This window comes from Dipodomys ordii, unplaced genomic scaffold (genome assembly GCF_000151885.1).
Source record: "Dipodomys ordii isolate 6190 unplaced genomic scaffold, Dord_2.0 Scaffold44, whole genome shotgun sequence".
Taxonomy (NCBI): domain Eukaryota; kingdom Metazoa; phylum Chordata; class Mammalia; order Rodentia; family Heteromyidae; genus Dipodomys; species Dipodomys ordii.
This window is the reverse complement of record NW_012267260.1, coordinates 6,616,076-6,643,845: the sequence shown is the minus strand read 5'-3', so window position 1 is coordinate 6,643,845 and position 27,770 is coordinate 6,616,076. Positions and strand designations below refer to the sequence as shown.

At 36.3% G+C, this 27,770-nt stretch overlaps 1 protein-coding gene across 1 annotated transcript in view; it reads right to left on the bottom strand.

Annotated features, from left to right (window-relative positions):
• Nucleotides 1–27,770, bottom strand: part of Supt3h (suppressor of Ty 3 homolog (S. cerevisiae)) — a 244,295-nt gene that overhangs the window by 97,304 nt on the left and 119,221 nt on the right. Inside the window, exons 3-5 of the mRNA XM_013019032.1 lie at nucleotides 8,770–8,856; nucleotides 5,579–5,669; nucleotides 3,192–3,331 (exon numbers count right to left, since the gene is read on the bottom strand). Coding sequence (XP_012874486.1) covers nucleotides 3,192–3,331; nucleotides 5,579–5,669; nucleotides 8,770–8,856 — 318 coding nt within the window. The remainder of the gene's footprint in view (nucleotides 1–3,191; nucleotides 3,332–5,578; nucleotides 5,670–8,769; nucleotides 8,857–27,770) is intronic.

The window sequence follows — 27,770 nt, the reverse complement described above, 5'->3', positions numbered from 1 at the left end:
TTGTGACTTAGAAATTATGTAATCACTTAATCACAATCAAAAAAAAAAAAAGAACTTCGGGGAAGGGAGGGAGGGAGGGAGGGGATGGTAGGGGGAAAACAATGGAGGGGCTAACAATGTTCAAGAGGAAGTGTACTCATTACCTCACTCATGTAACTGTAACCCTCTGTATAGTATCTTTACAATAAAAAAAAATCAAGCTGCCTTAAATTTTATGTATATAGTTTTGTTTTCTTGCAAGATTACAGTTTAAAGGCTTAATTAAAAGTTTTAATTAGGGCTCCAACTTAAAAGCATGACACAAATAGTTACTGGGGATTTTGAACACTCCAATGTGTTTAAAGGCTGATTTCTCTGGTAAATTCTATCTTTACTCTCATTTACTTTTATCGGCTGGAAGATTCTACAGAAAGAAGAGTTCACCTGATGTTTTAAGTATCCACCTTTGAATCCCCTTCACAAACTTAGACTGACCAGTCACTTGATTAATCATAAACCTAGTTTATCGGGCTCCTCCAGAAGCGGAGAGGCTAGATTTTACCTAGAGCTCTTCTGTGACTGATCAGAATTCCTGGTTGTTAGAAACCCCAAAGCTATCTGCAGCTTATAGTGACACTTTCTTGCCTACTGCCAAACCACATTTAGTTGGTTAGAATTCAGAAAATCTGATGAAAAAAAGAAACCATTGTCAATGCTAAAACATACTCAGCTCATTTGGGAATGTAGTGGGTAGAAGGAGGGGTGAGGTAGGAAGAGTGGGTAGAAAGAGGGGCTGCTGGAAGAAGCTGTAGTCATACGTATTATTTCCCAATTAAAAAATCCTTAATTTTATTTAATTTTTACTTGCTAATTTGGAAGGAACTTCAGAGGTCATGATCCTGAATCTCAACTATAGTTATACCAAGTGTTAGAAATTTAGGGTTAGAGAGAAAGTAGGGTAAGAGTTCATTAACTCTTGATAATGGACTATCAAGGCAAAATGAACACATAAATTCAGACATTTTTCATATTTTGTCATATAATGCTTAATAGTAATGAAGTAAAAATTATGAGAAAAAGTTAGATACACATTCATCAGCTACATAGGAAAGCACCAAGTGTGGTTTTTCTATGCTTAGTCAATGTTTTGAGAAGAAGCTAGGGGTCCCAAGTGAGTTTTTATGACTATAAGCGAGTTTCTTTTCTAAAGTACATTTAAATGAGACGAAAAAATACAACAAAGAAAGAAAACCCAAACTACGCTTGTTGGTAGGTCTATACCATTTTCATACATTTAATGGAAGAAGGTAGTACACAATGTTACTGCAGCCATAAGTGATACTTAGAGGAAAATTAAATCACTGAATGATGCCAGGACTGATTATTCCACTGCACTTTAAAAGCAAGAGATTGCAGTCTGTGAATCCAAAGTAGTTTCATATGGACCGCTACAGTTGTGGTTTACTCTTGAAAGTATAACCTGTCAAATTAGAAGCAGGCAAGGCCTCTGCTTTTAACGGTTCCACTTTCTACTGTCTACAGTTGTGGCTATAGGCTATCATTTTTTTTTTTTTTATCCAGTTAAATTCTGGTTGTTTTTTTTTTTTTGAGGAGTAGAATATCAAAATGACTGTTTGTTATCTCAGGTTTTAGTCCTCATATAAGTTGAAAGAAGTTACCAATCAGGCTTGTAGATGAAGCAGACTTCTATTGTGACAATTGTTATCAACTACTAATATTCCATTATCCTGCTTACCACATATAATTACAGGAAAGTGGTATATGGGCCGTGTAAGTGCTTAAACTTATTCCACTCTGCCCTTTCAGATACTTTATTATTTTAACAAGTACCTCATTGACTCATCATTTTCTAGGCCTACTATCATGACTGTGGGCTAGTATGAGCTTAATGTTATAAAATGCTCCATTTTTTTCTCTTTTACTTAATTGTGGGATATTCCTTAGGAAACAAGTTTGTTTAGCTGAGATTTTTCCCATCAAACCAACAAGCTATCTGTTCAATTTTATGTTTCATTTAGAGTTGTTCCATAAGGCCCATGTTTTATAATATAAAAATATTAAAAATAAAGCATACACAGTATTTGTTCTCTGTGTGATACACTATAAGTGAAACCATGCCACTAAATAATCATATCCTGTTTAGGCCATAATGACATCAGAAATTTATGTTTATCATCTGCTTTGGACAACTTAGCATGTTTTTAGCTCAAGGCAATGTTGAACTAAAACCATTTGCAGTTGGCCAAACCAAGATAACCACACATTTCTAAGGTAATTGATACCTAAAAGAACACTGCCTTTAGATCACAGTTCATGATCTAAGCATTGCTAATTCTTTAAAGAAGGTTGTTAAAGTTTATAAAGCATATATGTCTATTGGACTTCCTCCAAAATTTAACATGAAATAATTACATTTTTAGCATGCATAGACACTATGATGAAGTAGGCACTTAGCAAATCGTTTCAGAATTCTGGAATTACCTCTCTTGCCCAATTTAAAGAGAAAGGGGAAATTGAATTGATTTTTTTTTTTAATCACGTAAAGATATAGTAACAGTGGTGAAAACTGTCCTGTATTTTGGATGGTGCTCAAGTGAATAAATCATTACTTTCATTTTCCTGAAGCATATTTAAAGAAACAATAATTTCATGTATAGATGGCTTTTAAGGTCAATAAAACACATACAGTTTTCAAATCTATTGTGAAAACATATCCAGGCAATCCAAATATATGTCAGTAATTGTGTTAGTGATACAAAGCATGTAATTGCCCTGAGTACCACCTTGGCTAGTGAGTCCAATCATAACCTGCAAACACTCTGAAAAATAGCTCTTTGCAAGTTATGCCAAACAAAAGTGGCAAGTAAAAGCCTTTCACACAAAGATAGCAGGATAATTTGGAACAAAAAAAAGTAAATATCTGATTATAAACTAGCTTAAACAGAATAAAATGAAACCAGAAAATGTCAGATCCTGAGGAAGGAAAACTTGTTTTCAAAGGAGAAACAGAGAGACAGAGAACTGAGGCTGTCTTCCAAAGTCAACTGTGAGAGAAATTCCCTCTCTATACAGTTTATACCAGGGGATACTACTGCTATCAGACAAAGGACTCTCTGGAGGAGCAGCAACAGCATGGTACACGATGCTGCAATGGTGATTGTGTTACTGTGAAAAAGAGGAAAGTATCATACCTCCATTCTTTCTTGTTTAACGTCATCAATTTCCTCATCTTCAAACATTGCCAAAAGTTCTCCTGTCTGGTCAATAGAAGTGAGGAAATCCTGAGCAATTTTCTGTCTTTTGTTTGTATTACTACTGCCACTCAATTTGTCTTCATGAAGATAAGGAAAGAAAAAAAGAGATGTTATCCATAGGTTTCTATCAGCACTCAACAGTGCTTGTATTAAATAATGCACAGGAAATTAAGAACTGGCATTCTTTCAAACATTTTTTTGAAAGGGGGATTCTTGCATCTAAAATACAAGTAGAGGATTTACAGAATTAAATCATTCATTCTTATTACAAACTGACAAAATAGAATCAAATAATTACCACAGTAAGGATGAAAGGGCTTACTAGAATCCTTTATAAAGAGGGAAGGCTCTTGGATTAGTGTCATCAGTGCATCATTATCAACGTACTTGGATATGCACTTAATAATTTGACAGGTTTTCAGCCACTATTTCTTTGAGCATTGTTACATTCTCTCTGGTCTTTTTTCTTGCCTTTTGATGTACACATTATGCATATACTGATATAAGTTAATGGTGTTCCATATTCCTCTGAAGCCTTGTTAATTTTTCCTTGGCCCTATAAATATATTAAATTTTCTTAAAAATCTTTTTTTTATTTACTCTATGATCTTAAAACTATGTTTAAACATTTTAAATGTTTAAATTAAATGTATTTAATTAAATGTATTTCTCCACGGAAACCTGTCAAGCTCCTTACACAGTCATTTTAGAAGTCATATTTAGGGTTAGATATGTCTCATCTGAGTATGTACCTTATGGCTTACGCCAACTAATCTATAAGAAGTTTTAGTATACTTTTTACAAGACATAAAAATTAGAACCTTTGATGAAGATAAAATATGTTTTAAAAATGTTTAAAAATGATTAAGAAGATGGCATCAAACCAACATGATGTCATTGGACAGCTAAACTGCAGTCTTAGCACTCTGAGCTTGTGTTGAAAATCAACACCTATAAACTATTCAGTGGCAGGCATGTATCAAGTGTTTTCACTAAATTATGTTGAATTCTCATAAGATTCCACATTTTAAGCAGTATAATTTCTTTCTGATATACAAGAACACTAAAATAAATAAAGACAAACAATAGCAACAACTAAAAAGAAATGAGAACACTAACTCTTTAGGTACCACGTAGAGAAAGCAGAGACCTGGGAATGATTGGAACACAGGTCTATTTTGGTCCTGTATTCTTTATGCATACCATAAGAGGAAACATTAAAATTTATCTGCAGAACTATTTTCCATGTACTAAGTTCTAGGAGAATTGCTAATATAATAGGTGACAGTGTGTAATAAATTTGTTCATACTATTTTATGTAAGGGGATTTCATGATGAATGTAACTAGTTCTCTTTCAAAGTTTATTTACTCTAGTTTTCTGAAATTCTTCTTAATCAAGTAGTTTAACTTATCAGTATACCTATTAGCAATGGATGCCATTACATAATGTCTGTTTTTAATAAAAACACATTATTTCTAAAAAGTGTATAAATTAAATAAGTTCTACACTTTAATCTGATCAATACTTTGATTTAGTAAGCATTTTTAGTACTTACATATTTGCAGCTTAGCAGTTTGATTTTGCAACATTAGTATTTTTTTCCTAAACATTCTAAAATAAAGAACTGAGTTGCTAAGTCAGAGAAGGAAAGTTTTCTACTTTGTATTATGATTTTTGTTAGATTTTTAAACAACACAGGAATAACAGACTAGAATGAAGTAACTTTATATCATTAATCATATCAGATTCTTTTTATGGTAAATTACCAAAATCTACATGAGCCAGTTTCTAAACTATATAATATTTCTGGCTCCCTTCATCCACCACAGAAAAATTCCACTTATAAAAATCAGTTATGCACTCAATCATCACAATTTTTATGGTTTCATAAAACAGTATACATTATTAACAGAAAGAATTAAAATACCAAGTTCATATGAAGTAAAAAGATTAAACTGTGTACATACATATTTATGTATATATTTGATAGTTACTTTAAATACTTTAATTTCAAACATTACTACACATTCATTCAGATATACATCGACATATACAAAAACACATATGTGTATATATGTAGATAGATAGATAGATGGATAGATAGATAGATGTGTGTATGTGTGCATTTGTATACATTGAACCTCATGTATTCTACCCCTCGAGCCATGCCTGAAGTGCTTTTGTGCGATGTGGAACTCCAGATCCTCCTACCTCTGCCTCCAAGTGGTTCTATGAGTTTATCTACATTGACACTGAAAAATTGTGTCATTTAGCATAAGTATGCCATCAGCTCTTGTTTATTCAGTGCTTTGTTTTGGTTACCTTCTAGAAGATCATCCTCATCAATGCCTTTGACAATCTTTGATTTGTAGTCTCGGATAAACATGTACTTTAAAAGTCTTCTAAGTTTTTTCTGTTAAAAATATGAAATGAGAAAATGATATACATATTTATACTGATAAGGAATATTGTGATAACTAAATTTATTAAACTCTACTTGAGCATCACTGAAATATAGAAATCACTAATACACTGAAATCAAAATGTGATCATCAAGTTAAACATAATAAAAACAAAAGTATTGTAGCTATACAAGTATTTGTAACAGCACTTTTCTCTAATCCAGACTTTCCTATATTACAATAATTACTTTATGGTATGTCTTAAGAGTTTAAAAGTATTTCAGAGTTTTTGATAAATACCACATTCCCCATACTGATTACTTATGCTGTTGAATTATGTATATAGTTTTCAGATGAAATTTTATTTAAAATGATTTATAAACATCTAGACAATGAGTTCATAACAAATACTTTTCAAAGACAAGTAATGGCTTTCCTATAGTTTTGTGAGAATATTTATATTAATCAATTAATTAGAGACTAAGTCTGACTATATAATCCAGGCTGGCTTCAAACTTGCGATCCTCCTGACTCAGCTTCCAGAAGTTTGGGATTACAGGTACACCCTATTATGCTTGGCTTCTGGGAATCTATCTTTTCACTAGAAGAGTTCATTTATATGTGCTATTTCAGGAAAACAGTCTATAATCTAGGGAACATTTTTTTGAAACTCATAGTTAACAAATGCCAGTTAGGTTTTAATAATGGCCTACTTTGCAGCTTGTTTTAGGAGAGCCCAATATGATTTTACTACAAACCTGATGGGTAACCCTCTGCAATTTGTTCTCTGCTTATACCAAGAAAGTATTGCTGCTGGTTTCTGACCTTTAGGTTTATGATTTCTCATCATAGCTGAAACATATATTGCACCTTAAAAGGCTGTGTGTGTGTGTGTGTGTGTGTGTGTATTCATTTATGCTTGGCCTGGGACTTGAACTCAGGGCCTGGTGGCTGTTCCTCAGACTCTTTGTGCTCAAGGCCAGCACTCTAGCACTAGAGCCACAGTGCAACTTCCAGCTTTTTCTGAGTAGTTTATTAAAGATAAAAATCTCATGCACTTTTCTGTCCCGGCTGGCTTTGACCGGCAATCCTCAGAACTCAGCTTCCTGAGTAGCTAGGGTTATAAGCATGAGCCACCAGTGCCTAGCTCATCTAATATTTTTGATAGACCTGAAAGAGGAAAAATGTAATCACAAGGAAACCAAGGTTAAAAAAAAAAAGTACTGGGAACTCAGCAGGGCCAGAAGTAGAACATGACCTGTGCATCTCAGTTTTCACTTGTAAAACAAGAAAAGAGCATGGGCACATGCCTGTGTGGGGATTCTGGAGAAAGCATGGGAAGCTGCTTAGTGTGGTGTACAACACAGCAGGCTGTGAGGAATGCTGGAGTACAACTACGGCTATTAAGGAAACATTCCTGCCCAAAGAACTTCTGCGACTTTGTTTTCTCTTTGCTCTGATTCCATTTGGCATTTTAATTTTATTTTGTCTGATATTTTATTTATGCAAGCCATTTTAAATTCTTTTTGGAATGGCATATAAGTAAAATTATAAGAAAATGGGTGACTATCATTTTGGTAGAGTGCTGTATCTAAATAGCTTGTGTTGTGCATTCCTAAAGTTTCCGTAGAATGAAGGTTTGGCTTCCCCAACAGGGCACGAAGAAGAGTTGGTGTGAACTATTAAATTCAATCATTTTACCTCTACTGGTGAAAAAAATTGACAAGATATTCTGCTTGTTCCCCAGCTGTCTTCTTCAGACAGCTCAAGGGCCTTCTTTTTGCCTACAGCAACAATACTCCTTCTACACCACATGCTGTGATGGAGTCCTTGAGGTCTATTGCTCTTCAAGAATGCCTCAGTATTCAATAAATGTCACCAAGTCTTGCAAACTCTTCCTCATTATGCTCTCTGAATTCACTTTTCCCGTTTCTAGAGCTACCATACTAATCATTCTTTGCCCTAATTGGTAATAGAGCATTTTGGTTAGCCTCCTTCCATTACCCATTCTACTTAGGCCTGCATGAACCTTACTGTAGTCAGAAGCTTCCACTTCAACATTCAGCCTCTACATCTAATCATAAAACCTTGAAATTCTGTCTTAAAAATGCATCTTCAGATCAGCCAGATTTACTACTGTGGATCATAAGCTTCTTGATTTAAAGCTATAAATCATGTCTTGATAGTAAAGACATTGGTTTTTCTTTTATATATCCTTTTTATCAAATAAGAGTTGATTGAAGCCAGGGGTGCTGGTAGCTCACGCCTGTAATTCTAACTACGCAGGAGACTGAGATCTGAGGATCACAGTTTGAAGCCAGCCAGGGCAGAAGAGTCCATGTGACAATAAACTACCCAGAAAAAGCTGGAAGTGGTGCTTTGGCTCAAGTGGGGTAGAGCACTAGACTTGAGTAAAAGAAAGCAAAAGAAGCTCAAGGACAGTGTGTCCAGGTCCTGAGTTCAATCAAACTCCAGGACCAGAAAAAAAAAGGTTGACTAAAACATGTAAAATAATATAAACTATTTTAACTAGTTTTTCATGGAAAATTGATGAAATTAGACACAAACACCAATTTTATATTTTAATACCAAGAGACAAGAGACTAAGAAACATACCAAAAATTAGAAATTATAGTGTCTTCATGATTTTAAATATTCATCTTGACTTCTTTCTTTTCTATAAACCAGTGTGTTACAGAGAGGAAACTTTGTAAAGTTCAATTACCATATGAAATTCTGTAATTATGTTGATGTTAAGGTTCACAATGAGCAGACAAATAAGTATATCACTGAGGCAATACACCATTTATGAGAACAAAGCATACAGTCAATATCTATTGAACACTAATTAGTAATGAAAATGTCATCAGACAAGTAGAGATTACCCAGGGTTGTTGGCAGCTTTTTATCTAAGTGCTATTTACCCAGGTAAAAACAAATATCCATTCCTTTGTAATAAACGTAGTTTATTTTGTAACTATGAACATTGAACTTTTCATCAATGATCATGATTCCAATTTGAATATGATATATCAAAAGAACATAGTTTCCTCATGTAAATTCAATTAAGCTACAAGCCTAGCACCTAACATGGTGACATTGTTTTGTTACCTTATCTTTTCGTATCAAGAACAGAAGATCTTCAGCAGAGATCACTCTTGCTCCCCTCAGTTGGGAAACTTCAGCAGCTTGCTGCAACTAACAAAGGAAAGTCAGGATATTTTTCCCAGTAATATAAATTAAACACAGTATAATCATGATTCTCAAGAGAGAGAGAAATATACTAAGAGTTAAAAACCTTGAGGAATAATCCAGTGATTACAAAATTGCTTTTAAAAGCAAAATGTCCTGTTTTGAGATATTCTAAAAAATGCAATTAAATTACCTCACAAGCCCACCTGTAACTGATATAACAAACAGATATCCTTGATTTCTCTAATGCAAAATAAAAATCATACACAGCTTCCAGAAATACATTAATGCACCTGAAAATAATTTTATGAAATTTTATCCTTCCTACCCATGTGAGCAATGGTTTCACTCAGTATCACTAGTTGAATAAGTATATTATTAATCTGAGCTCCCATGCTGGTATGATTTGAAATAGGCCCATTCAGAACTTAAAAGATCAACAAAAACAGTAGCTGTTTCTAATATCCAAAGGAAAAAAAATACTTTCAGTTTTGGCAAGTCTTCAGTGGTTAAAGGATTCAGTCCATAAATCATAATACTGGACTGCATTAATTTCTTTCCACACTAATCATATGCACACAAAAAGTTAACTGTATCTGGACTGTCCAATATAAAACATACTGCATGAAAAGTTAGATTCCCCCTGAAATGTTCATCTGGTCTTTTCTTTATCTACAGAGTTAAGAGTTTTTAGGAATTCAGAAGCCCTAGAAACACAATCTTACTTGAAAATGACCTGGAAAATAAAAAGAATGTGAAAAACGATAGTTGTATTTTTTTGGCAAAGGCAAACTCAGCTTCTTATTTTGATTAGTTGGAAGGAACATAAAATACGTCCATCTGAAAAAAATAAAGATGCTGGAGAAAAACACTACAAAAAAATGTTCCAAATTTGATCAAACCATGCTGATTGCACCAAACCAATTCTATCCAACATAAACTATTCCAAAAATATTTACATATAAAAGCTGTTCCTGAAGGCACCCTTCTTGGAAAGGAACAAATCTAACACACATTCTTGAGTTAATCTTTTAAAAGTGACATCCTGCCATCTTAACAATTATATGAAATTAAATAGCACATTTGTACTAAAGAAATTCTGCTTGAATATTTAAGCAATTTTGCAAAGTTAGCTTCAAATCTTCTTTAAATACACAGACTACAAAATAGACTATAAACCTCCCTATGTGTCAGCTTTACCACTGATTTCCTGGATACTGGTGGTTGGTATATAAACATAATTCTACCTAAATATAGAAATTTAAATTTAACTGTGGACCATTTAAAAGGAAATCTTGGGGGAAAAGTTTTTTAAAAGATGATGCATCTACTCAAAAAGAAACCTGACAGTTTTCAGCAAGCCTGAGCACATTTTTTCTAAAGTCTGAAAGTATATTAGGAAATGTACTTTTATATCCCTTTTCAATTAAAAACATTTATATCACAGTCTAAAATACATGTGATTAGTGTGGAGAAGAACCTGAGTTACTTATGCATCAGTCTAGACACACAGAGAGAATTCCGGAAACACTAAATTACTCAATTTTTTTTCTTAAATGAAGAACGGAGATAATCTGGAGGTCCCAAACCACTACATAAGGCATAAGCAATTTTTCTTATGCTGAGTAAGAACATTAGAAACAGGCATTCCTAAACACTTTTCCCAGTTAAACACTGGTTTACCCATACTACAGATAATTTCTCTTCAGATATAACACTCTACAAAATGTCAGTTCTCAAACACATTAATCAGAAAAAGAATGACAATGGAAAATACAGAACAGTTCTACATTTAAATCACCTTTTCAATACCAGTTATCATATTTAGTAGGAAAAGTCTAAAATTTTTATTATCTGATTTTCTAATTCTCTTAACCATTATAATGCCCTGACTGGCACTGGCATTGCTAGCACTCTCTCAGATGCCTTGGCTCTGCCCAGTTCATGTGTGGGAAATCAAAATATCTCTGTGTGACTTCATTAGGACCTGTCAGTTCTGGTGGGAATCCATGCTCCCAAATCACCTTTCCCAACTCTGATCTTTTGTTCTCTACAGGGGGGTTCATTGGATAATGAATGTAATACATACTAATACATATATTACCCACTGGCTTATAAATTCTAATACATATATTATCAACTGGCTTATAAATTCTTTTTAGCTAGGTCTGCATGCAAAATCCTCTTTCTATGAGATTACTGTAAAGAACAGAATAGAGACTTTGGCAGCACAGATTGACATACTGTGCAGCTTAAGATCTGCATATTTAATACAAAAATAATACCAGGACTAGAAAACCAGTGTCACAATGTTCTTTAAACCTTCAGTGTCAAAAGAAGTTGATTCTGTTTTCTAAGAAATATTTCATTTTCTTAATTCATGAATATTCTAATTCATTATTTACTGCAATCAGTCAAATATTTCTGGAAGTACTGGAAAAAGTACATTATTTCACACACACACGCACACACACACACATGCGCGTGCACACACACACACACGCACACACACGCACACAGACTTTGAACCCAGGGCTTGTGCATGCTAGGCAGGCAGCTCTCCCACTTGAGTCACATTCATAACTCTGAAGTATATTTGCATTCTCTTTCAGGTGATCAGTAGTTTTGGCTATCAATAATTAGCAGTCTCACTAGTAATAATAGCTATTATATATTGGGCACTTAATACACCCAGGGCACTGGGTTATGGTTCTTATAAGTACTAAACTGCAATTTTAAAAATTGTATGTAAGTTTAAATGTATTTAACACTTAAATCTGCCTAAGTTCCATAAAGCTAGACGCCAGTGCCTGCCACCACTATTGATCACATTCAATGCTTTTAGTTGCTCCATATTTAAAATAACATAGTATATATTTCAGCTTTAACTTTTATTATGAAAGGCGAACAAGACTTAGATCTTGGATTTAATTATCTTCTTTTTCTCCTCTTGATTGTACCTTTAAATTACAAAATTTTTAAATGAAAAACCAATGTCAAACATTACCATTAGATAATACTGAAAGTAGCTTGGCCATGATAAGCAAATTTCTTTTTACTCTGGTTTTTTTTTTTTTTTGTTTTCCTTGTAGTTAATAATTACCTCGTTGCTTTCCACCTTATGTTTCTGTAACCCCAATACTTCACAGTGGATCTTCAACATGTAGACTAACGGAGCATTCAAACATCCTTTGACTCTTGTTTTAGATCATTATTCACCTCATTAAACGGTTTTGTTGTTTTTTTTTTTTTAATTTTTTGTGTGTCGTGAGGCTTGAACTCTGGGCCTGGGCACTTTCCCTCAGCTCTTCAGCTCAAGACTAACATTCTACCACCTGAGCCACAGCACCACTTCTGGTTTTCTGGTGGTTTACTGGAGATAAGAGTCTCACCAACTTTCCTGCCCAGGCTGGCTTTGAACTGCAATCCTCAGACCTCAGCCTCCTGAGTAGCTAGGATTACAGGCATGAGCCACTGGTACCCCGCAATGGTTATTCTTACATGACGAAACACATTCTCTGAAAGTTCCCATATTAGTTCTGGAGTGTAGTTCTAATTGCTGCTTTAAATCCTTATCTACCAAATCAACATCTGTGTCACCCTGGAGTCAGCGTGTTTTGACTGTTTTTCTTGTGTAGGGGCATGTTTTCCGGCTCATACATTTAAGTCATCTGTAATTTTATCTGAGATAGCAGGGCTGATACACAGGCCCCTGGATTGCTATGATCCTTTAAAGAATAATTGTTCTTTTTGTACTTAAATAAAATGAATTCAAACTGAAATATGTATTTACCTTCTCTGTGGTAGGCTGCAGCTGAAAGGAGCTCTGACAGAGCTGACAAGAGAGCTGACAGATAGTCGAACAAGGGAGGGTCCCTTGGGACTAAATTAACACCTATATTCCTGCAAAGGTATTTATGCTCCCCTTACCCATCATACTCAATTGATGATCTGGATGAAAATAGAATTCAAGGTTAAATATCATTTTCTACTAGAAGTTTGTGTGCATGTATATGTGCATGTGTATGTGCGTGTGTGAGCTCCAGTCCTAAGGCTTGAACTCGACCTGGCCTCTGTTTTAAGTGTTTCTGCTCAAAACTAGTACTCTACTAGAGTTGCAGCTCCACATCCAGCTTTTTGTTGTTTATTTGGAGATAAAAAGTTTCATGGACTTTCCTGCTTGGGCTGGCTTTGAACTTCAATCCACAGATCTCAGCCTCCTGAATAGCCAGGATTATAGGCAAGAGCCACCAATGTTTAGCTTATTTTCTCCTAGGATTTTAAAAACATTGCTCTACTGTCTTCTAGTATAAAACGTTGGTATTGAGTAGCCTTTGTAGTTTGATCCCAAAGCCTTTGTATGACTTTTTCCTCCTTGGAAGAATGTCTATTATTGCTCTCATATCTCAAATTCTAAAATTTCATCATGCAGTGGCTTGATAAAGGTCTTTCTCATATATTCTGTTGGGGACTCATAGGGATACTATAGGCTATGCATTCCTACTTTTTACATCTGGAAATTTTGGGGGATTACTCTGAAAATTTCCTTCCTTCTGCTTTCTAGGTTCTTCCTGTATGGACTTGGCCCTGGAATCTCTGAACCTACAGACCATTTTTTAATTAAACTCTCCAAAGCATAATTCTATCCTGCCAGTACTGTGAGAGCAGCTGATTACCCTATGGTTGCGATAGGATATTAGGATAAAAATCATGCCTTTAACTTTCAACACATCTTTCTGTCTTTTAGTCTTTCCAAAATTACGAGAGCACTGTTTTTCCATTTTTCAAGTTGTTACTTCCTTTGCTATTTCTATCTACTTTAAGCTACCAGATTTATTCTAACATCTCTCACCTGCTATTTAATACTCTTCTTTTTTTTCTTTGTCTTTGCAAGTTTGTTTCTTAAGTTTACTTTGCTATGATTCACTGGGGTCTGGAGAGAATTTTAACATAAGACATGCTGTATTAGAGGTTGTAACACTGTAACATTAGTAACACTGAATGAATGTACTAGACTGTTCCTTGTGTTCTCTGTATTATCTCACTCAACAACTCATGACAAATATGTGTCATCCACACACAAAAAACTGTGATACTAAGTAATAAAAGCTCAAAATCTAGCCACTGGTCTCTTCCATGCTATTTCTTATTTAAATAGGGGAAAACATGACTAAATCAAACCTTATATTACAGAGAAAAATCTATCCATAAAACACTTATATTTGTTTTCCATTTATATGGTACTGAGGAATTGAACCCAGGGCTTCATGCATGCTATGCAAGCACTCTACCACTAAGACACGTATACCATCGTGACAATAAAAATAATTTTAAAAATTCATATTTGGTCCCCAACTTTCAATGTACATCCTATGATTTTCAAAGGTCATGATGGTGTGGAAGCACTATCAGTGTGAACTGTGTTTGACATTTCTACCTCTCTGCAGGTTTGCCTATGTGGTTCTACTCTATGCTGGTGCTGGACAATAGGAAAAAGATACATTGCTCAGCTTTGAAACCATGGGAGGAGCATCTGACAGCTTATTGAGTGGCTAAAGCTATGCTTTAAGGATCACAGTTCAAAGCCAGATTAGAAAAGTCGGTCTCCAATTAACCAGCATAATGGCATATTGTAGGCATGGCTCAAGTGGTGGAGTGTCAGATATGAGAGAAAAAGCCAAGTAAAAGACTTGAGTTCAAGTAGCTGTACCAATACACACACACAGACACACACACACACACACACACACACACACAGACACACACACACACACAAGCTGAACATTCTGATCTTCAGTTCTTCAATCAGAAACTAATGAGAGATAAATACAACATGAACTCTCAAAAAACTTCCTGTTTCTATATTCTGATTCCAGTATGTAACGCTGGGCATAGTTTGCTTTTGGTTCTATAATTAAGTATTTATATCAAGGAGAGAAGAAAACCCCTACAAAACTCCCGAGAAGCAGTAGCACAATTTGGTGAATTGGGCCTCAGAGTCAGCCAGAGCAGTGGAAGCAACAACCGGCCCAAATAACCATGGACCATGGAAGGACACAGTGTCAGACTGGGCTCTTATTTAGTATTAATGGCTTATTTTACCACAATGTTTGCCAGGGTACAAACAGTACACATGATGTCCTATCCAATAGTACCAGATACCTGTGCAAGCCAAAAGCAGTCACAAAATGGGATTATGGTGATGCAGCTCCTGCTACACAAAAGAGATCATTCTCTACTTTCCATCTGTCCTCTGCTTTTACCATTTTTTAAATACAGATAATTTGTATATATTCCCACTTAGTTTGAGAAAGTATCCTTTATTCAAATTTTGTATCCAAAGACTGCTTGCATAGGAAAAGTAATATATGTTATAGATAGTATTTTTCAAATTGCATGTACTATATGTAAAACTGAATGAAAAGTGAGGTATCTTATGCCCAAATATAAGTCCCACATTTCACTATCAAGCTTTTAAGCCCAAGAAGATAACCTTCAGATCATATTACACTCAGGCCACTGTAAAGACAAATGAAATAATGTAGTGCAGATAAATACTTTGTAAGCATAAGATACTTCTTAGGAATCCCCCATTCTTGTTAAAGAAACAGTGATACAGCTAAGTATAGTTAAGAAAAAGTTTCCACTGAAAGCTCAGTAGGTGAGGAATATGTTTAGCTTTAGTTATTAAAACCAAAATCAGGATATTATTATGAGATTCATACAAATCAGCATATAATTACCCAGCAATATTCACATCGTCAAATTCTGAGAGTGTAAATAGCACAGAGAAGACAGGACCCAAGATCCTTCAAAGATAAAAGCAAGATGTCCCCAGCCTTCCAAGATCCTTACTAACTCAAGCAAAGTGAGAGATGTAGTCCCTCTCTTTCCATTGTGCACCATGGGTAGCTTGTATGATATCAGCACTATCATTCTACTTTGCAAAGATCTCATCACGAGGAGAAGACTCCCCTTCCAGAAGGAAACTCTCCATCAATACATATGCAAATTATATAACATGGCAATTAGGCAAAAGCCAGTTAACATTATCAACCATATGGCAAGTATAGGGAAACAGGCACAGGAACTAAAGGAGGAAGGCTAAGGACTATTGAATGTTACTCTGGTTCTGTATACATGTGGTTCATAATTAAATGTGCTGGAAACCACTAACACATCAAGACAAACAAACCTTCTGTAGTATACAGAAGGACAGACCTTCAAACAGTACAGTAGACGAAGCCAAAATGAAATAGATGGCATGGATCTGGAAGATGAAGGTTCAGATAGGTGAGTGCAGATTCTTCTAGGTGAGTGCAGATACACGTACACACAGAGACAGACAGACAACAGTCTCTCTGTCTCTGTCTCTCTCTCTGTATCTCTCTCTCCAGCATGGCCCTCCCTCCTCGTCCACCAAGTACACAGTTCAGGAAGGACACTCATTGAACGTTGAAGGAGGAAGAGGGCACCTGCTTATTCAGGCAGATCAGCCAAGTCAGCCTTGGCACAACCAATGGGGTGACAGACACTGCAGCCGGATTTGCTTTCATATCCAAAAGTTCTATTACTTCTAACTAAACACTGATCCCTGGTTTATTCATTCAGTATTCATTCAGTATTCAGTTATTGAGCCTATAGGCTAGTCATGGGGTTGGAAACAGGAAATTAGACTATTTTAACGCAAAGCAAAAGAAGCAAGCAACCAACCAAACAAGAGGAAGGAAACAAAACACAGTCTTTAACCTCACAAGAGCCTACAGACAGATTTTTAGTTAAAACATACAACCAATGACAGCAGATATTATTACAAAGTTTATTCTAAAATAAATCAATTGAATCCACTGATGTTGGGAACCTAAGAATTACAAAGTAAGTGTCATAATTTATGTATTATATTGCCAAGAGAACATTAAGCTAACACCACTGCAATGTTACACAGAAAGGAAGCTTCATTAAGGTGGTTATTATTGTTGCTGTGTTATTTGTGCTGCTGGGGATTGAATTCTGGGCTTTGCACGTGCCAGGCAAATGCTCTACCACTCTACTGCATCACTAGCCCTTCTTTAAGGTTATTCATTATAAAAAAAAACTCTCAAAGACACTGTTAGAGATTAATATGTCTAAAATTAATCTTTGCTCATCTGGAGTTAATGCTCAGATACTAGCCATGATGAATATTTAGCCTAAAGGTAAATCAGATTTTTACCTCCTAGTCTTTAATGGGGATTTTGAAAACAAAACAAACCAGAACCCTCAATTTTCAAATTTATCTGGCTGAACTTCAACTGATATATGTGGGTCTAGGATGCCTTTGAGACTGACCCCATATGGGATCATAGTATTGATTTATATGTATGTTTATCAATCAGGGGCTTGGAGGAAAACAGAATACTTAAACTGGATAAACAAAGGAAGAGTTTAAATACAGGAATATTTAAAAATCTGAGAGGCATGGTTAGGGTAACCACAGAAGAGCTGCGGTACTTTGTTGCCCCTGCCTCCCTAGTTCCTTGTTCCTAAGTCCAAAAAGAGCAGAGAACCATTACTATATCTAGGCTTACAGAACAAGAGGAGGCAGCAGCTACCCCAAACTAAAATTGTAAATAAGTTGAGGGCTATAACACTCCTCCTGGTGCCTCTTACTGGCCAAACTCAATAAGAAAGCAGAGAGCAAGTGAGGTGTGGTAAGGCGAACCTCCCAGAATAAAGAAAAGATGAAGAAAGGTGAAAAAAAAAAGGAAAAGAAAAAAGAATGGGAGCTATCGCCCAAAAGGAGATAGCCAATATCACACGAGTCTTCAGATTCACCAAGGACAACATCACAAGGCCACTTTCTCCCTAAACAGCTAAAGGTATTTTGCCTGCTTTAAAAAATATTTCTGTTTAGACAACCTAAAAATAGAAATGGGTGAGAAGTATCCCTACCAAATAAACAATGTAGAAACTAGAAGACCTAGTAATTGTAATTCCAGGTTCCAAAACTTAATTTAAGAGGAGTAGCAATAACAAGAGTTAAAAAGAATAAATTAGCCTTTGTTGAAAGCACTATGAGATGCTTTCATACTTTTTTTCTGACATACTTTTTTCCCAAATTATTTTCTTCTAATCTTTGCAAAAATGTTATAGGCTTGGAGATAATAGTGCTTCATAGATTTCTCACAGAGAAGAAGTATTTTCCAAATAAGAAACAGTAACTCAGAACTTTAAAAAGATAAAGCTAGGATTTCAGAATTTCTGCTAGAAGATTATTGCTTATATCACTGTATTCCATAGATAGCTGATAACTAGTCTTTTAATATTTAATAGTTTCTTCAGAGAAACTAATATATATATATATATATATATAATATATATATATATATGTATTCCAGTAACTTTTTCAATCAGTTATGTTACAGGACTTTGACAAAATTAGCAATTTAGCCAGGTGCTGGTAGCTCACACCTATAATCCTAACTACTCAGGAGACTGAGATCTGAGGCTTGAGGTTCAAAGCCAGCCTGAGCAGGAAAGTTTGTGGACTCTTGTCTCTAATAAACCACTCAGAAAAAGCTGGAAGTGGTACTGTGGCTCAAGTGGTACAGTGCTAGCCTTGAACATAAAGAGGCTCAGGAACAGCATGCAGGCCCAGGCCCTGAGTTCAAGCCCAGGACTGACCAAAAACAAAAACAAAACAAAACAAAAAAACAAATTACTAATATAGCTTTCTGGTGTTTTTAACAGTCTCTGATAATTTCCATAAATATTCCTGTTATACATATATGTTTCAGTTTTTGAAATAGGGAAAGATTTTTCATATGGAGCAAAACAAATCTACTCTGAAAATGTGCATCAGATGTGATACTGGTTACATGACCTTGTACTAGGCAATTAATATCAATTACCTTCATGTCTCCATTTTTAATAGAATGTAATGACACTTGTATTTCAGGGCTTTGTGTCCATCCTTACAAAATTGTATATGTAAAATACCTATCATAGTTAATGATAATCAGGCTTTCAGAAATATTTGTTCCTGTGTATGCTTAGCACTCTCTGCCTACAAGGATCTAGTATATATAGTTAAAATGAAAAATGCTAGTATGCAACCTGGTGAGAACTCCATCTATCTTCTCCTTGCTAGTTAAGGGAAAGTGAGAGTAATTTTCGACAACTAACTAAATTCCAGTGTTACAGATGTGTAGACTCTGGTGTTCCTTCACCTCCATCAATATTTATGCCACACGTTTATTTAATTTGCTTACTGTACTATCCTAGGCATATCATAAATAGGAACTCAAAAAACTACCACAAACTATTTACTTTCATGACATTTCCAATAAATATTTACAAATTTCCAAATAATCATGAGTAGAAAACTCACTTTGCATTTTATTTGCTTTTCTAAAGGACACACACTTATTAAACACTATATAAAAATGAACCAAGGAAGGAAAAGTCATAAAGATAAGAAAAGTAGAGGCTTATAGCAACTCCAAAACTGAGTGTGGGTGGTACAGGCCTGCAATCTCAGCACTGTAGAGCTAGAGGCAGGAGAATCACAAGTTTGAGACCAACCTAGGCTACATAGCAAGATGCTATCTCAAAATTAAACAAATAAAAAAGAACAAACTAACAAAATATCAAAAGGCCAATATCTAAAACCTTGGTTCAAAAAGACAAAGATGTGAAAAAAATAAAGAAGTTAATCAACAAAACAATCCTAAGAGAAGAAGGAGTAGGGAGAATGCAGTCATAAAATTCAATGTATACCCTACAAAATTAAGAAAATCAAGGGATGAGCCAGGATTGAGAGGACCCAGGGAGAATGATAAGGGTGACAGTGATCAAAATGCATTGGATGCATAAACTGCTGCATTAAGTGGAAACTAATTTGTACAATTACTTAAAGATAATTACAGGCCTGGGAATGTGGCTCAGGGGTGGAGCGCTTGCCTTGCATGCATGAGGCCCTGGGTTCGATTCCTCAGCACCACAGAAGCAGAAAAAGCCGGAAGTGGTGCTGTGACTCAAGTGGTAGAACACTAGCCTTGAGCTAAAGAGCTGAAGGACAGCACCCAGGCCCAGAATTCAGGCCCCACAACCGACAAAAAAAAGAGAAAACATTCCCAAAAGTAAAGAATATAAATTTTAGAATAAAGCCACTAAATGCTAAACACTAGGATTAAAAACGACAATATCAAGTCACACCTACATACTAAGTCACAAGCATTTCATTCTCAAAATATTGACATAATTCTTGATAGAACACAAAATAAAGTCCATCTGTCATTGGGCTTATTAATTTGTAGTCAGGAGATAATTAATAATGAGCAAATTAACATCTTGCAGGAATTCCTATGCCCAAATCAGAAGAGTAGGTAGAGTAAGAGCTGCGGGTATGGGTGTTGTGGGTTACTTCATATAAGGTGAGTACCAACCACTATTCAAGTACCTTTTGAACAGAACTAGAAGTAAGGGAAGAACCTTGTAGGTATATGGGAGAAAAACCTTATGGGTATATGAGAGAAAAACATGCCATGCAGTAGGGGAAAAGTGCAAAAGTTCTGGAGCAGGGATGTGCTTTCAAGTGTTGGAGGAGGTTAAAATGTCCATAGGATATACAGTATGCCCTATTAAAAATTCTAGATATTTGGTAACATTTCAGAATGCTGAGGACATGAGTCTAACTTCTATGTCCTGCAAAGGAAACAGAAAATGTTTTTCTATTTTTCTATTTCCTTCTACTTTAACTCTGTTATACTAAAATAAATCAAATGTAAAACTTTGAAAAACATGTTGAGGACAAAAGAACAGGCACTGAAAACATAAAGAAAAGGAAAACAGTCCACATGAAAAAGCTAAATGTCACCTCACCAACAGCCCTGAACAGCAACAAAGAATGAAGAAATGTCGTAAAATCCTGAAGTAACTTAACTCATAATCGAAAAGTTTTCACACAAAAGCAAAAAGGTGAAGGTACATTAGTATCAAACATGCAAATTATATGAAAATTCACCAGCCATAGACTCTTGTTGTGGAGCTAATGCAGAATATGTTCTACCAGAGTAAGGGGAAAAAATCATGTGTGTGTGTCCCTGGTTTGTGTCCAATGGGACAGAAAGGGTAGGAGGTCCCAGGGTGATAGATGTACAGGAAGCCTAAAGAACAACTTGTGGAGCAAGCAGAAACAGAGTCTAGGAAAGGCAATCTTAAAATACATGAAGCTAAGCCCAGTGCCGGTGGCTCATACCTGCACCAGGAGGATGAGATCTGAGGATCGTGGTTCAAAGCCAGCCCAGGCAGGAAAGTCTATGAGACTCTTATCTCTAATAAACCCCTCATAAAACCGGAAGTGGCACAGTGGCTCAAGTGGTAAGAGTGCTAGCCTTGAGCTGAAGAGCTGAGGGACAGCACCCAGGCCCAGAGCTCAAGCCCCACAACCAACAAAAGAAAAAAAAATACATGAAGCTAGAGAAATATTTTTATTTACATTGACAGGAGGTTCACATTTGTTCAGAAATAGATATGGATTACTTGTAGATACATATGAAACTAAATAAAGAAGTGGGCTATAAAACAAAATTTTAAGCAAGTTGGCTTATGTATTCAGTAATTTTAGTCAGGTGAGAAGGTAAAAATAGTGATGTAACTGTATTGGGACCTTAGAGATTAAGAGACGCTACAACAACAAACAAACAAACAAATAAACAAAGAGACTAGAGAAATGAAACAGGAAAAAAGACCTTGAACGTAGAGGACAATAGAATGCCAAAATGGATGGATGAGGATGGAAAAACAGGGATGATTTCAGAGAAAATATATCAACAGTTTGGCACATGATAGCCAGCTAGCTGAAGAAAACAGTAAGATTTCATCTTCAGTAGATGTTATGTAAGGATCAGAGAGCTATGCTTATCCATGGTTGAAAAATCCACACCAAAAAAACACATATTGAGGTTTCTAGTCTCCAAATACACCTCCAATGTCAGCTCCTCCTGGATTCATGCCTTAAGTAAACAATGGATGTTTTAGGACTACCTACATGGACAATAATGTAGCATCTCACAGGATCATCTTTACAGGGGGATTTGATACACAGGGGCCCTGAGTCTACAAAGAAGAGAAACCCACTCTTCATCAGGATCCTGGCTGCGACACCACATGGCTTAGCTTCAAAGGCCACTGAACTATAACCATGTGAGACAGAGATCGTACATATGACCAACAGAACCCTCAGCTAAGCCAAGTCACTGAACCATAAGAAATAATGAAATCAGGTAGACTGTTATGTAACAAGGAAAAAAATTTACACTTTTTTTTTTTTTTTTGGGTCCGGTCGTGGGGCCTGAACTCTGAGCCTGGGCGCTGTCCCTCAGCTCTTCAGCTCAAGGCTAGCGCTCTACCACTTGAGCCACAGCACCACTTCCGGCTTTTTTCTTTTTGCTTATGTGGTGCTGAGGAATCGAAACCAGGGCCTCAGGCATGCAAGGCAAGCACTCTACCACTGAGTCACCTTCCCAGCCCAAAATTTACACTTTTCTACGATGTTCTAGACTATAATGCATACAATCTTCGTTGATACAGGGAAGGCATCTATACTCAACAGGTGCTAAGGAATACCTCCATGAGGGCATGGCACCTTAGCTGAGATCTGGGGCCTAAAAGATTATTGGCCTCTAGCCATTCAATAGGAACTCAGTTGTGGGAGAGTGGTTGAGGCTAGCATATCAGGTAGGTGGACAGCAGATCACAGATACTAGAGACTAGGAGAAACTAAGACATGAGGTTGATCAAGAAGAAATAAGAATGACCAAATGAGGACAGAGTACAATGCAATAGTCAACTCACAATAATGTTGGCCACTTATTTACAAACATCAAAATTAATGTATTGTAATGGCACTTTCCAGACTAGAAAAACCACTTACAAGGACATTTCCAGGAAGAACATAAAAATGCATAGAAATATAAATTGCATGCCGTCACCTATCCAGCCATTGTTGCTTTTTAAATCTAAACATTTTCAGTCTTTTACCAACAGGACATTGCAAAAGTATCTGCAAATTCTCAGCACTCAGTAGCTACATCTTTCTAAGCTCCAAATTTCTCACTTGAAATAGGGATAATAGTAACTACTACTCCTGAGGGTTATGAGATGATTATAGACTTCTACAGGAGATATCACAGTATGAAGGCATCAGGGTGTAAAGTTAAGAGATGAATGTGAAGCACATCTCCCAGAAATATTAACATTATATTAGAGCTATTAACATATTATAATATTAACATTAATATTAGAGAATAATTAAAACATTACTTTTATGTTAAAACATACAGATTACGGCATAGCATAAACGCTTTGAATTAGGTTTTATGATTAAAAAAAAAAAAAGAAGCCAGGCATGTTAGCTTCTGACTGTAGTCCTACTTGCAATGCTGACACCAGAGGACCATGGTTCGAAGCCAAGCTGCTTGAAACTCCTTCTCAAGTTTTATATATATGTAAAGTTGGGCGCTGGTGGCTCACGCCGGTAATCCTAGTTACTCAGGAGGCTGAGATCTGAGAATCACGGTTCAAAGCCAGCCCAGGAAGAAAAGTCCATGAAACTCTTATCTTCAATAAACCAGAAGTGGCGCTATAGCTCAAGTGGTACAGCGTTAGCCTTGAGATGAAGAGCTGAGGGACAGTGTTCAGGCCCGGAGTTCAAGCCCTACAATCGATCCAAAAAAAAAAAAAAAAAAGTTTTACACACACACACACATACACCACACACAGAGGCTCATGCCTGTCATCACACACACACACACACACACACACACACACACACACACACACACACACACACACACACACACACACACACAGAGGCTCATGCCTGTCATCCAAAGCCACATAGGAAAATGAGATTGGGAGGCCTGTGGTTCCAGGACAGCCCTGGCAGAAAAGTCTGTGAAAGTCCATTTTTGTGGAGAGAAGCTAGATATGGTGGCATGTGCCTGTTATCCCAGTAACTCTAGTAATGAGCAGAAGAAAGGAAGTGGGCGAAAGTCTTTACCTGACTTTCAGAGCCTCCCTCAAGTGTGTGAGACAACCCAAACACACACAGAACAATTCATCAACAAAGATCACCACATGACATCTATGCCTAACTACTATTTGACAAAATCCTAGTAATCTAGCTTTCAGTAACTTAAAATTTATAGATGTTGGGACAGACACTCAAATTCAGCTACAACTCACTAGGAAGAAAACCAACTTTAAATGCAAGCACTGAAGCTACGAACAATCCAGGGCTTTCAAGAACCACTCACTAACTTCCAAAAAAAAGTAAGAAACTCAGAAATACATCATTTACAAGCTGAATTATTCATTTAATGTATATGACTCAGAAAAGGACATTTCCTGTGCTTTAATTGTTAAGAGCTGAATTATTTCATTCAAGTGGAGCTGCTACAGTTCTTTCATTCCTAGAACACTGAAAATGACAATTCTGTACTATTTACATAGCGTGGCAACTGTGAGGGGGAGAGTTAGTTTCAGGAGCTGGGCCCACTCACTCATCTCTTCATCTTGTCCAAACACCTATACCTGTACCTAAGCACTCTTTACTGCTGTGGGCAAAAGGCAGTACATCCTGCTACATGCCTTTGAATGTACTGTCCCATCAGGTTGGATAACCTCAATTTTGTTTAGGGAATTTCTGCTCAACCTTCAAAAGTTTACTCAGATTCTAGAACGTCTGGAAAAGTTCCTTAGAACTCTGGTTCTCAGAATGCCCAAAACACTGCTGTATTAGGGACAACATTATAGTTTAGGCATGGATTTTCCTTCCTACTGCCATCATTTGCAAAATCTTTCGAGCTCAGCACAAACGTCCTATCCAATTATGCATCCCTAACATCCAGCATTAGAGTAAGCCATGGATGTTTCCTGAATGAGTTCATGTCTCAGGTACCACACCAAGAGTGTAGACATGGTATAACCAACTTGATAACGATTCCCGAACTGCTAGTTGACGGGAGTCAGGCATCTGAAATAAGTCCAGGTCTGTTGGGTTTCTGGCCAGGTGACACCAGCTGTTAGTTTAAAGTATCATCTTAGATTTTTAAGTTTCAGGTTCTTAGATGGAATCTCCTCCAGACGGAAAACAAAACCATCACTTTCTAGTCGACAGAAGTAAATTTTAAAGCAAGTAAACTGGAATATCAATTAAAAATAGTAAGTTTAGTATTTCAAATTGCTATTGGTGAGCTTCTCCAATTTTAATAATCACACAAATAAGCTAGGTATGGCAGTGTATACCTGTAATTCCAGCTACTTGGGAAGCAGAGACAGGAACAAGGACACAGCATGACCCACTGCAACAATGATACCCACAAAACACTATATTGGAAACAAATTGTACAACTTCGGGGAGGGGGAGGAGTGAGGGAGGTGGGAAAGGGAAGGGATACTGGGAGAACAACAAAGGAGGAGTAACAATACTAGACTCATTACCTTACTCATGTACTTGTAACCCCTCTATACAGCATCTTCACAATAAAATAACATTTAAAAAAAGAATTCAAGGCAAGCAGGGCAAAGGTAGAAGTAAGACCTTATCTCAATAACTCAAAATTAAAATAAAAAAAAAAGTAAGTAGGGCAGGAGGCAAAACTCAAGTGATAGAGTACTTGCCTCGTGTGTGTAAGGCCCTGGTTTAATCCCCAGTGCTTAAAACAAAACAGAAATCATAAAAATTTGACTATCTCTAAATTGTTTTTGATTTCATGTGGATTATTTCAAGAGAAGAAAAAGGAATAAATAGACTACAATCTACCTATACCCATTATGCCACTGAAGAGAAACTTTATAATTATTCATTAGAAGAATAGCATCTGAGAAAATACTTTAGAAATGTCATAAGAAAATTATTAATCCTTACTATAAAAGACACTGTCATACTATAAACACTGAAATTCAAAAAACCAGCTGGCAGACCACCCAGAGGATCCTAGGAGACCAAGAGTGGTCTGTGGAGACCACACTTTGGGAATTGGTATTATAAGAAATGAAACTACTCTCTCGTCACAACTCAGGAACTTGACCTTTTTGTTGAGGGAACACACTGTCCTTAAGACAAGAATATCACAGTATTGAGATCTCTGAATTCTTCTCAAACACATCATAGGCGCAACTACATTGATTATGGGAGGTAGTCAATTAGTTGCTCCTAAGGCAATGAATGTCTACCATGTGTGAATATCATATTGCAAATGACACAGCCACACAAAAGTTTGTAGCTTTTACCCAATTCTTAACAACAGAGCCACCAGCTGTTCTGTAACTAAGAGCTTCTCCTCCTCTTCTTCTTCCTTTTCTTAAATGAAAATTCTCTAACCTATCTAATATCAGAATCTAATAAACAAAATCAAACAACTGCTTTTAGAAGCAGTCTGTCTAAATGGTCATACGTCTCTAATCCTATTGACACTGAAAGCATTCTGCAAATCCTTCTCAGTCAATTTACGAGCCACAGAAAAGTAAGAAGCTAAATATTCATTGGTTACTGCCTCTGTGCCAGGGAAATAAACATATAAGGACAAGTGAGAAAAACCCTGAAGGAGAAAAACAGTTTAAGGGGGAGCCCTACCCAGTTTATTACACAGCCTGTGGAACCAAAAAAGTAAGGCATGTGAGTGGTCAGACCAGCACAACATAAAAAACTGAGAAACTGATCCAAATGTTAGGAGATTCAGTATATACGTGTGTGTGTTCCTGCACCAGCGCGCCAGTACTAGAGCTTGAACTCAGGGCCTGGACACTGTCCCTTAGTGGGTTTGTTTTTTTTTCCCCCACTCAAGGAAGGCTTTTTATCACTTGACCCATACCTCTACTACTGGCTCTTTGCTGTTTAATTGGAAAAAAGAGTCTCATGGACTTTCCTGAAAAATAAACCAAAGCAAAAAAGGGCTGGAAGCATGAGTTGAACGGTAAAACACCTGCCTAACAAGTAGAAGGGCCTGAAATTAAACCACAGCACACAAAAAAAGAAAAACTTAAATTATGTTTAAAATGGGCATGAGATTTTTGCTTGCCAGAAGGTGACAAGAAGATGAATGAAGAAAGATTGTGAGACACCTACTCATATCAGTTTCACTGAAAGGTTTCTTAGGAAACTATGGCATGAGTACTTTACAAGAGCTTTGCAAAAACTCATTCATACAAATGGCGGAATAATGTATAGTCTGCATTTCTCAGAGGATAATGATTGTCAACATAATTAAACACTTTTGACTCAGACAGTCTTATTTAACCAAATTTAAAGCAATAGCAAAACACATTCTCTACATAAGCACAGTTCTTAGAAAATGCCCCATTATTACTAACAGACATTACCAGAGAAATAAACACAAACTATTCCTTACCCCAAATGCCTGAATTGTGTACTGGACACGACACCAGCGGCTGGGAATGCACAGACGATTTACCCTTAGGTAGAATATTGTGTAATGTCCAAGACAGCAAGAAAGGTGGGGTGAGAAGAAGCATATCAAATTGAATATGGGCATTTTAGAAACCAAAAACTAGGCACAAGGGAAGAAAAAGGTAGGTGGGATGTATGCCTGGGAAAGGAAAAAGTCAGGCTGACTTCTTGTATTTAGGTTTCACTAATACAGATAGTACCCCACAGGAAAAGTACAACAGTTGCAGGAAAATGAATTTGTTTATAGATAAAATACCTAATATGCATACAAATATGCACACATAGGTGACAAAAATATTGAGAAATACCTTTGTAAATCTTGGGATTATTGCCTTTTTTTTTTTGGGGTCCGGTCTTGGGACCTGAACTCTGGGCCAGGGCACTGTCCCTCAGCTCTTCAGCTCAAGGCTAGCACTCTACCACTTGAGCCACAGCGCCACTTCCGGCTTTTTTCTTTTTGCTTATG